Source organism: Lissotriton helveticus, chromosome 1_1 (genome assembly GCF_964261635.1).
Source record: "Lissotriton helveticus chromosome 1_1, aLisHel1.1, whole genome shotgun sequence".
NCBI classification, from domain to species: domain Eukaryota; kingdom Metazoa; phylum Chordata; class Amphibia; order Caudata; family Salamandridae; genus Lissotriton; species Lissotriton helveticus.
In genome coordinates, this window is record NC_136057.1 from 1,736,116,473 (window position 1) to 1,736,128,682 (window position 12,210).

Consider the following 12,210-nt stretch of genomic DNA (forward strand, 5'->3'; position numbering starts at 1 on the left):
CGGTGGAGAGGGCACATCGTGTTCCGGGGGAAGCCCAAAACCTGGGGCTCCCCCAAGACCTCTGCTGGCGAGACTCTTCAACTATGGAGACCGCGACATAGTCTTGCAAAACATCAGCACTGCCCCGCCGATCAAAATTGACAACAGCATGGTGACTTTCTTCCCCGACTTCACCGTCAATGTGCAGAAACAGAGACAATCTTTCCAGGGAACCAAAAGTAAGCTCAGAGAAAGAGGACTTAAATATTCAATGCTGTTCCCTGCAAAATTGCGAGTGGAGGCAGAGGGGAGGGCATGTTTTTTTGACACCCCAGAGTGGCTGGTCTGGTGGAGGATGGTCAATGGAAATGGCTACAGGCAGAGAAGGGACCATTCCCCTAAGAAGCAAACAGCGCTGGATGCGCACTCACGGCGACTAAAAGAAGGAAAAGACTCAGAAGAGTAAGACTCAAAACTAAACTAAGTAACTGCAAAGTGGAGCAAATGCAGGCTACAATATCGGACTATCATACAGTAGGCAACAGCCTGCAGAAGCTATACTACATTATGGATAAGTGACTTCCAGAATTATAACTGTTGCAGCTGCATGGTGGAATTTGGTAAAAAAGTAATGGTGGTGGTTGAAGGTATAGAGAACGCACCCCCCCCCCCCCCACCCCACTTTCTTTAATAGAGTTTCCATATGGAGCGTCAGGCACTCTGCATAGTTGGGGATAGTGGCAGTTTTCAGCCCAGATTGCAGGTAAGTAGGTATGGGGGTTTAGGGTTACAGTTATGTTTGTTAGATAGTTTAGATGACACCAATTCACAATAGAAAGGGACATAATGCAATTCATTCACAACAAGTTTAGGAATGCACTTGACAAACTATCTCAGGGTGTTGATCATAACGCTGAGGGTGAGTCCTATGCAAGCGAGATTGCCTGGTTTACAGAGTAGAATGGACTCCAACAGAAATCAGTTCATCTACACATGGAGGCATTAGACTTTTGTCCTGGAATGTGAACGGTCTGGGAGATAAGCTCAAGCGTGGAACAGTGCTCCAATACTTAAAGCGACACTCACAGAATGTAGTTCACCTGCAGGAGACACATTTGAAAGGGAACACATGCGGGCCCTGACTAGGTAGGGTTGCAAACTTGTCGCGTACTCGGCATTTACCACGGTATCCAGAGGGGTAGGAATAATGCTACGTAAAAACTTCCCAATGATCATTGAACACACATGGACTGACAAACAGGGCAGATACACAGCAACCTCGGGGAGATGGGAAGGCAAAACTATTACATTAATATCCATGTATGTACCGCCAGGCCTCCATGACTTGGCTTTTAAAGACCTGGGAGACCTGCTGCTTGCTCTTCCAGAGGGGCAACTCTTTTTGGGAGGAGACTTTAATTCAATCATAACGGGACAGCTGGATCGGTATCCCTTAAGGGAGGTACCACCCTCACAAACACAACTCCGCGGCTTTATAGGTGCCATGGGACTAACCGACGCATGGCGTACCCTTCACCCCGCTGATACCCAGTTTGCATTCCAGTCTGGAGCCCATAAAAGTCTTTCCAGAATAGACTACATAATAGTACCGGTACACCAAGCGGGACAAATGAAAGAGGTTTGCCACTTGGCAAGGGGTATCTTGTGCAATTCCCCAGTGTGGGCCTTAGTAGAGGTGGGAGAACCACAGTCAGGTAGAATAGCTCCAATAAATCCCTGGTTCCTAAAAGTCCATTCTATTAAAAAGACAGTTTCACAATAGAGCTGTATTTCCAGGAGAACGAGAGATCGGTGGAGTCAGCACGATCGCTCTGGGAAGCCTTTAAGATGGTAATCAGGGGCCATGTGGTCTCCCAGACTGCTGGGATCCGTATAGAGAAAACCACCATCCTCGCTAGGTTAGAAACAGACATCCTACACTTGGAAGAGAGCGTACGGGGGAGGATGCAGTAGAAATCAAACACATGCTATAGATCAGGCTAAAAGAGTACAGGGATCTCGCCACAGATGCTGTACAGACACAACACAGGGCCACGCTTTGTAGGATCTACAAAGCTGGGGACAAAGTGGGGAAACTGTTGTCCTGGTTAGACAGAAGAGAACAAGCCAATAGACTGGTGGCTGAGCTGAGGGATGTGTCAGAGTCAAAATTGACATACCCACAAGAAATAGCAAATAGATTTGCGGACCACTTTCAGCGAATATATACATCCAGAACCGACTCCACAGCAGAGGAAGCAGACTCCCTTTTGTCAGACATGCCCCTCCCTACCCTTTCAGCAGATAGATAACGAAATCACGCACACGGAAGTGGAGCGAGCAATTGGGGAGTTGCGGTCTGGGAAGGCAATGGGCCTAAACGGTTTACGCATCGAGCTATATAACTTAGCTACCAGCAAGTGGCAGACCAAAGAATAGCCACCAGAGTGGTAAACCCATAAATGAGTGCTCCTCATATAGACCGATATCTCTGCTCAACGCCGAGGTTAATATCTTTGCTAAATAATTGGCCACCCAACTGCTTGGGGTTATCACGAAACTTTTGCACCCTGAACAGTCGGGCTTTATGCCATCAAGAAATACCTCACTCAAACTTCAACGTTTATACGGTGTAAGATGCGGTGGTGGTGTCCCTTGATGCCACCATGGCATTTGATACGATTGACTGACCATATATGTTTGCGGTACTTGGGAAAATGGGATTTGGTCCCAACTTTATCAGCTGGGTGAAGCTTCTGTACAGGGAACCAATGGGGCAAGTAGTGGTAAACAACAGGAAATCCAGAGTGTTTACCCTAGAGAGGGGGACCAGACAGGTCTGGCCCCTTTCCCCATTCCTCTTTGCTTTGATGCTGGAGCCTTTAGCATTGTTGATAAGGAAAGACCCAATCATTAGGGGACTTAGGTGGGCGGAGGGCTGGGAACATCGTATCTCCAAGAGCCTCAAATAATAGAGCACTTCACATTCTCACAAATTTTGGGAAGTACTCCGGTTACACCATAAATTGGTCCAAATCAGTCATTTACGTATTAAGGGGTGATTTTCCTTTGACGCCTAGGGCCTATGTAATAGTGGAAGCAAAAGAGGGATTCAAATATATGGGCCAATGTCTCACCAAGAACCCGGTACATTACTATAAGCAAAATCTCTTGCCCCCACTGCAGAGACTCAAGAGTGACGTTAAGACCAGAAAATCTCTTCCACTGTCCCAAATGGAACGCGCCGTGCTATTTAAAATGATGGCACTGTCTCGTTTTTTGTACATATTACAAAACTCACCGGGTCCAGTTCAAGCAGACTATTTCAAATACATCCATAGTGAACAGAGGGATCTACTCTGGTATGGGAAACCGCCACGTAAAGCGACTCAAAAACTGGTAAGGGGATGGTACGATGGTGGTATAGGACTACCAGACATTAGAAGATAATATAGGGCGGCACAATTAGCAGCTATTAACCAATGCATATATAAGCCCAAGGATTACCCCGGTTACAAAATGGATAGGTGGCTTCTTCCAGGTGGAAACAATTCAAAGACACTTTACTCCAATCCCGAAAGAGCAAAATTAACAGGCCCAAATAAACGTGCGGTTCAGATATGGCACGCAGTTAATACGAGCATGGGATGCGCAAACCACCCCCCCCTGTGCAATGCAGAGAGATTGGGCACCCTGAGAAACATCAAGGACTTTGATCGCTGGGACTTGATTGGAATCTCCAGGGTCGGGGATCTATGGAAAACGGGTGAGGTGATCCCTTTTGCACAGTTACGGAAAGAGTATAAGATGGCTGAGACAGAAGCATACTGTTACCCACAGATCAAACACACTCTACTGGTGGTTATTTTGAAGGGGCAGACGCTCCCTGGGTTTTCCCATCTCGAGGACAGGATCCTTGAAGAAAACCTGCCTAACAAAGCGAAATCTATGACAAACTAGAAGTTAATCAACAACATGCCTGACCCCCTCCTACAACTCCGCAAACATTGGGAGGAAGACGTTGTGGGCTTGGAGGATGATGACTGGCAAGAGGCTTTGGCATCCCCTAGGGAGATTGCGATCTCCTCAAGATTAAGGTTGGTACCGCTCAAGGTGCTGCACAGAATATATCTATCATATACCGCTCTGGTAAAGATAGGTTACAGAGACATCTTCAAGTGTGAGAGGAGGTGCGGGCAGGAGGGAACTTCATTCACATCATCTGGGAGTGTGCTCACTTTAAACGCTATTGGGCACAGGTGACCCAGTGTATGGCGGATGTGCTGGGGGCGCAGATAGAACCCAAGATAAAACTATTTCTTCTGAATATTTAGGAGCCTACAGACTTTAATGGTAAAGAAAAAATCTGGGTGGCGCTGGGGATGATAGTTGCCAGGCGTAACACTGCCAGACTGTGGAAAGCACAAGAAGCACCTACATTAACTGCATGGAAGAGAGACATGGACTGGTGCATAGTAATGGAAAGAACCATATATGAGTCAAGAGTTTGCCCTGAGACATGGTCAAAAATATGGGGAAAATAGAATTAATGAAGAGGGAATATTTGTGATCCCCCGCAAGCGACACAGCACCCAGCCACGAGTATAAAGAGAGAATAAAACTCGGTATTTAGGTACAGTCTCTTCAATGATGACTGCTAGAGATAAGACTGTTAAAACATGTTTCACTGTAAATGCATTGATCTGAATGTATTATGCAACTGTAATTGTAACACGTTAATGTTGTCATCAATAAAAAGAAAATATTTTTTAAAAAAATGTTAGGCAATCAGAGACAGTTTTCACCCTGTCTGGAACTCTTAAATGTGCCACAGGTGCCACCCTGCGTTTGAACACTATTGAGTTTTCCGCAAGAGCATCCTCAAGCAGTCTTAGTAATTTAACACCCTCTTACATCTACAGACAGACACTAACAACATGGAGGCAGTTTACTGCTGGTCTTCATATAATTAGTTCTGGTTTTAGCAGTGTGTTAAGAAAACTTGATCTAACAAGCTCCCCCCTTCCCCAACGGAGCAGATTCTTGGACATGCCGGTCTCTGAGAGGCTGAGTAGGTTGGGGTGGAGTCAGACTTACCCGACACGCAACTGTCCAGAGTCTCCAGTCGACCCTGGTGATGCCAGTTAGGGATGTGGGCAGGGTGGTACCATCAGTGGCACGAGGAGGTCATGAGGTGCCCTCATTTTAAATGCACCCAGATGAGATGCACAAAATGTGTCATGGCGCTCCTGAATAGCCCACTGGGGGTTTGTCCACTCAATGGGTGATGCGCGTGAGATTAAATTACATGGGACAAAGGTGGCGCATGGGCATTCAAAATGTTGGGTTATCTGCAAGACATACCAACACCAATCTCATGACTGCGTACATAGGAAGGAGGTGATATAAATGCCTGTGTCACTCACGTCCTCAGTGGGGTCACAATCTTTCACTTCTTCCTCTAGACTACAGGACATGGATTAGCTTTTGTAAAAATACCGTGATTTCTACAAAAGTGCCGATTTCGCGGGCACTTTCGTAAAAATCGAGGCATTTTTACAAAAGTGCCGATTTCGCGGCAAACCGCGAAATCGCGATATCCTGGAGGGTCTGTATAATAAGCACAGAACAATAACCAGAAATGGGGGAGGATTTGTGACAAGAGTTGTGTCGGGAAGTGCATTCGCAGCAATGGCTTCAGTGGCTTACCCACAATATGACAGTTCAGATGGCCGTCCTCAAACTGTGTTTCGTACTTACAAAGCACACGAGTCTCTACACAGGAAACTGCTCTGGTACAGTGAGTACAGCCCTCAGCATTCGTACATGGGCTCTTTTTTTCCCCAGAGTTTTATACAGCACGAACTTGACCCGAATCGGGTATCAGAGCGCTTTACAAAGCACCAGTCACGTTACATGAGGACACACATTCATTTTTGTTAGGCACCGGGAGATTAAGTGATTTGCCCAGAATCACAGGATGTTCAGCGTTATTGCTGAGACTCAAACCCAGTTCCCCAGATTCGAGGTCGACCTCCCTAGCCGTTAGGCCAACTCCTCTCCCCTCTCCTCTTTCCTACTCAAATCCATAGAATACAAGGGCCAGTGTTGGGGGAGTCAATGGAGCTTCGCATTCATTCGGACCAAGGGTATCCCATCTTTTGTAAAGGGTGCCCTGGGGCAGCAGTTAATTGCTCAGTTTGCAGCTTGTTAGGACTGGCGCAATTCACAATCCGCTGCTGAATTTATAGGCATAATGCGCTTTCGCATAGGGGCATAGGGATCGCCTTGAACCACCTCTGACCATCGATCACCTAGGTAACCCATTACGCACTGGCGGGGGGAAGAATTTATCAACATCAGTGGGCAGTGAGTTAACCTTTCAGTTCCCGGAATTCCCCCCACAATATCTTCGATTGCATCTTTAACGGAAGCGGCTGCCTAGGCTCTCACAGCAGTGGGACCTTCACAGGGACGGCTCCTCCGCCGTAGTGGCGGAGGAGCATCGCCCCACAGCCCGTTCCAGCAGACAATAAATACAATTATAATAACGCAATGTTGTTATCATTTTATTAATGCTGACTGAGCCCAATACAAAAATATAGTGTGGGGCTGACCCAGCAAGTCAGATAGGAGTAAAATGCACTCATAAGTGTGTATGTGTGTTTGCCTGTCCGTCTGAGGCTGACCAAACACACATGCGCACTTATGTTTTTCCAACTGGGTGGGGTACACAGCCGGGCTGGAAAACAGCACAGACTCCAATGCACCATCTGAGTGGCAAACGAGGCCACTCAGACCAATCCTGGCGCTGCTCTCGTGTTAGAGCAGTGATTGGGTGCGGAGCCTTTACTCTGAGGTCCCATTCCCTTCTGGCAGTCGACACCGGAGAGGAACAACGCTGCAGGAATCAGCGGGCAGAAGGTAAGTGTTTTTTTTATTTATTATTCTTTTTTTATCTCCCCCCCTTCCCCAACCTACCACCCCAGAATTAGCTTTGGTCACAAGCCAAGTCTTAGAAAAATCACGGCTTCTGATTGGGGTCTTTACGGAGGGCAAAGACAGGAAACTCACTATCCTTGATGAGAATGGAGTCGCTAGAGATCACCAAAATCAGGGAACTCCCACCGGTTCTTTCCCCCAGAAGTACGCAGATGACAAGGTTCATTTGGCTAGCTGGGACATCGACATGTTCCTCCCGGACATTGTAGGTACCCTAGAGCTGCTGGTTTTCTCTTAGTCTGGGGGAACTGTTGGAGGTCGGTAAACCACCTCCAGTTTGGCGGGTACTCACAAGGTTTAACAATAAATATCTGCACACAAGCACGTAAAAAGGGTCATTCCCTGAACAAGGTCCTTAGGATGCCTTACAGCAGGGGCACTTGAGACAATTGTCCGGACAAGGTCCTTGGGATGTCTCATGGCAGGGACCCTTGAGGGTAGACAAAGGCAGTAGCAGCCGGTGGTGGGAGTGCTGCGGGGCGGTAGGGCGTGGCGTGGCGGGGGTGGAGCAGTGTGGGAGGTAGTAAACTATGGAATACGGCCCAATGGAGGTAAGTAAACAAATAAATCAATAAAATGAATTTTGTTGCGCACGGTGCTTCGCATTTGGCAATGCAGCACTCGCAATGAAATTTGTTTTATTTATTTATTTGTTCACTTACCTCTGTTCGGCCGCCTGCTGTTGTTTACTACCCCCCACCCTGCTCCACTCCGCCCCACAGCACTCCCACCACCAGCCGCTATTAGACAAAAGGGTAAGAGTCGGTGAGCGCTGAGTACTTGCAGCCCGGCATGGCCATGGGGCCATGAACGCGATACATTCGGTAGCAAGGGAAGCCTCAAAGCTGGGACCCACTGTACCTAGTAATCAATAGGAGTAGAGCTGTCACAGCAGTTGAAAGTGAATTATGACAACCTTGAATAAACTGTGTGACTGTAAAGGTGAAGTCTTGCAGGAATAGGCAAGTTATGGTCATTAATATGCAATAACGAAAAGCTGTACACTGTATAACCTGTTATGAATAATGTGTTACATTGTAGTGCAAGATAAGCAAGAACTGAGCATATTAATGATCGATGCCATTGTGTTAACTATGTACCAACTTATGATGAGAATAATCTGCGGCCGTTCTAACAGGGGAGCACATGAGATGCTCACACAGCTGAGGGGGGTCAAAGGGCACGGCAGCAGCAGGGCATGGCAGCGTGCCAAGGCAAAGGGTCAGCAGATGACCAATACAAATTTGGGTTCAAAGGGCCCAGGGGCCAGTCAGGAGAGAAGGGCGTGTCTACGAGCACAGCCAAAAGGCAACGGGACAAGCAGTCCCCAACATTGTCGCTGGAAGAAATTGATCCCACTCACCCACACCAGTCAATGCAGGTGTCGTAGTGACAGGGAAAGGAAGGGGCAGGAGTCACAAGATTTAACAATAAATATCTGAACACAAGCACGTAAGAAGTGCAATTGCTGGAACAAGGTCCTTGGGATGCCTTACGGCAGGGACACTTGAGAAAATTGCCAAGACAAGGTCCTTGGGAAGCCATATCACAGGGACTCTTGAAGGCAGACAAAGTGGTAAGAGATGGTCAGCACTTGGCAGATACAGCACTGGCAGCCCAGGCATGGCCACAAATTTGGTAGCAATGTGTTACACTGTAGGGCAAGATAAGCAAGAACTGAGCATATTAATGACCAATGCCATCATGTTAATTAACTATGTGCCAACTTATGATGATAATAAACTGTGGCCATTCTAACACCACAAAAGGTCTTGGTGTCCATACTTGATGGGTTAGAAATGAACACTGGGAGGGCCTGTGAGATGCTTGCACAACTGGGGGGGGGGGAGGTTTGTAAAACGGTCCCTAATGCATTGCAATGCACACAATCAATTAGAGGCTGAAGGATATAGCCAAACAGCCAATCACATTCGGTGAGAGAGTGAAACACTGGACTGAGACAAAACTAAATTTACAAATCCTCAAGTCAATGGCTCAAAAAGGCTGGTCCAAAAAAGTCAATAATTTGAATGGGGAGGGCCTAAATTTTGAAAAATGGACATTAGAAACAAGAGTTCTCTTTGACAGCTGTGTTGTCAAAATCGAGGCCTAAAAATGGAAATCAGCTTGGTGTGTCTATCTTGATGAAGGATGATGTAGTGAGCTTTGCTACTGCTGGTGTGGTTTACTGTGTTGTTTAAGGCGAATGTGCTGTATTTTGGTCTTTTGTGAGAGATGATACTGCAGTTGTGCTTTTGCTGTATTGTGTAAAAAGGAGGGTGTGTGGTATTTCGGTTTACTATCACAAATGACACTGCAGTTGTGCTTTCCCTGGGTTCTGTAGGAAGGGAGCTAAGATACCTCTGTGAATCAAGAGTATGATGTCGCTGCTGTGCTTTTTATGTTGCAGGAAGAAAGAAGTATGTGATGTGTCTGCATGGGTGAAACAATGATGTGTGAGCTCTGATACTGCAGTTGCGCTTTTGCAGGGTGAATTAGGGTTCATCATCTCCTTACGGGCTATACATCTACTAAGTATAAGGCTGCTGTTTAGCTAAATGGATTTTTTTCAGACTCTGCATTGCTCATCCACCTCTTAAGTTAATTGCAAAGAACTGCTGAGGCGGTGAGGAGGGCCGTTGATGTTATCTTATACTTTATTTATAAAGTACACTGCTACCCTTGGGTTTCCTGGTACCCATGGACCTGGCTGGACTTTGTTCCCCTATCATCTTGTAATCTGGTTGCCTTTACCCTTATTTTTTGGACTGAAGTTTGAGCTCTTGTCATTATCTACTCTCAGTCAGCGAAGAGTTTTACAAAGAGAAATCAATGCCTCAGCTTTAGGGCATTATAGCCCAGTGCCCATGTAAAGTGTTCATAGTTCCCTCGAACACAGTGGTCCAGGTGTACTTACTGAAGATGAGGAGTTCTTTCTTTACTGTTTTGACGATATCACCAACTCTCGCTAGGCACTCCAGTGAATAATTCCCGGGTTCAGCAGCCAGAACCACTGCTTCTGCACTTTTAACATCACCATTCCTGAGTTTCGTCGTGTTAGTCAGCTCCTTGTCTTTCAGTATCAGCTCTATCTGTGTCTCCTCAATGGGGAAAGCATTGGCCACTTTACACTTGATGGTGACATTCGACCCTTGCTCGATGACACCTGGGACGTCAATTTTGGGGTCTTCCGGTAAACCTGTGGCAGACAACGAAAAACACATTGCAGTATAAAATTGAGTAAGCAGAGAAGTATGAGAGAATGGAAGACTGGCATCAATACCACACTATGATTTCTGCAGCTGGGATAATGTCACCCTCCCTGCATGTTCCAAAGTACACCAGTTTTAGTTAAATGATATCAAACCAGTAAAACAATTTATCATCTACTCTATGAGTTAGTGTATGACTATTGTCAGTGTTCATTTTGGAATGAAAAACAATATCTGACCAGCAGTTTACACACATTTTTAATGGGGCACTCATTTGTTGTAGAGTAAAGCCAACATTTTACACTAAATTTTATTCAAATTAAGAGTATATATTTTCCTACCATGACACTCCAAATTACTCTTTCTCTGCAAAGCATTTCATTGAATGTAATATGTAGGACCTCTGATCCGAAAGGGGGTGGTTTTAAATAGAATAAGCCTAACAATAATGCTTGTCGAGCCCTCTAATTAAAATCTGACCAGCATGTTACACACAGATTAAATCAGAAAGGTTACATCTTCTCTCCCGTCGATCATCCTTCACTGGGTTCCCTCCTGCCTGCGTCTAGTGCAAGATAGTAGGGGGACGACTGAGAGCAGGAACAGTGAGCCGTGTCTAATGGTGGGTGAAATATTCTGTTCTGCTGTGGAATTGGCAGAATTTTGCAGACTCCGTGTTATTCTTGTAACGAAGAGTTCTAACTAAATTCCACCAATCGGTGTGTGTCAGAATGTTTTCTCTTGCATGCGCCAAAAAGGTTAGTTGGTAAGAGTGAGCGAGATTTGGCATTCCCTAGCAAGATTTTCTGTCTCTAGGAGGACATCCGCGAGATTTTTCCAATCTGGAAGGTCACAACCGTTTGCAGTAAGAAGGCTGTTGCTCAAGTAGAAAATCTACTCAAGTGCCAGCAAATTTAACTTGAGTAGCTGTGCTCTCTGGTGCACCATGTGGTACTATTTGAGCTGATTTTTCACCACAGAACGTGCTCTAGCCGCAAAATGTCAGCACGAGCAGTGCAACATGCTTATTTCCACCCATTGGCGGAACCCTGCGGAATCTCCTGAAGATTTTTGTAACTCTGCAGAATTCTGTGGAGTCAAATTCCACGAGATCCACCCACCCCTATACGTGTCCCAAGATGCTAGGGCTGATCTCATACCCAGGTTGTATGTTTGTTTCTTTGACAATATAGCAAGGTGAAGGATATTAATATGCAATAATATTGCATTAAATGCATTGCTTACTAATACATTGTCATAATGAGTATGTGATTACAATTTTTAACATCATGTCCTTTACCTAACCCTATTAACTGTTATGTTCACCGATTATACTTACCCTGCAATGTAGTGGTTGGGTCGATGTAGCGGATTCTAAACTATTGTCATGCATTATAATGTGTGCAAAATAGTGGCGATATAGCCTCAATGTGGTACTGCCTATCACCACCCGCCACTTATCCCCAAAGCAGAGTCTAAGCAAAATAGAACAGGAACCATGGGTCGGCTGTCCTAAGATGAGAGGAAACTGCTCATAGTAATGGTCGCAGTTCTAGTCTAAACTCAAATCCATGTAGAAACCCGCCACTGAGAGGCCCTGCACCCATATAGCTCTGATTGCAGTATATAGTCTCGAGGGATTGGTCAGTTCAGTAATGCCTCAATCATGAAATAAAATCGCGGTTTCAACAATGGATCCATACATAAAAGGTGCATCAATTTTTTTTAAACTTAAGACCAAAAACACAAACACTTGTATGTTCAAAGAGCATAACACATCTCAAGTTGAAACAAATGCAAATTAATTAAATATAATTCTGATTATGGATCACTTACCTCCTCCTCACTACCTTGCTTCAATTCATAACAATATTAGGCAGTCCTACCTCAACAGAACCCCACTCCTTCCAATCAAACTTATAAAATTTCCTCTCTTCCACCACTCTTCCTGTTTGTTTTCTCTTTTGATCACCCTGCCTGACAGTGTTGGCAGACCCTTGCTGATATAACTCCGAAC

The 12,210-nt window shown here is 45.7% G+C and overlaps 1 protein-coding gene across 2 annotated transcripts in view; it reads right to left on the reverse strand.

Moving 5' to 3' along the window:
• LOC144833910 (intercellular adhesion molecule 1-like) overlaps nucleotides 1-12,210 on the reverse strand; it is a 253,982-nt gene that overhangs the window by 60,323 nt on the left and 181,449 nt on the right. For both annotated transcript variants that reach the window (XM_078689199.1, XM_078689200.1), the window contains one exon: nucleotides 9,899-10,180. In XM_078689199.1, the coding sequence (XP_078545325.1) occupies nucleotides 9,899-10,180 (282 nt within the window). The remainder of the gene's footprint in view (nucleotides 1-9,898; nucleotides 10,181-12,210) is intronic.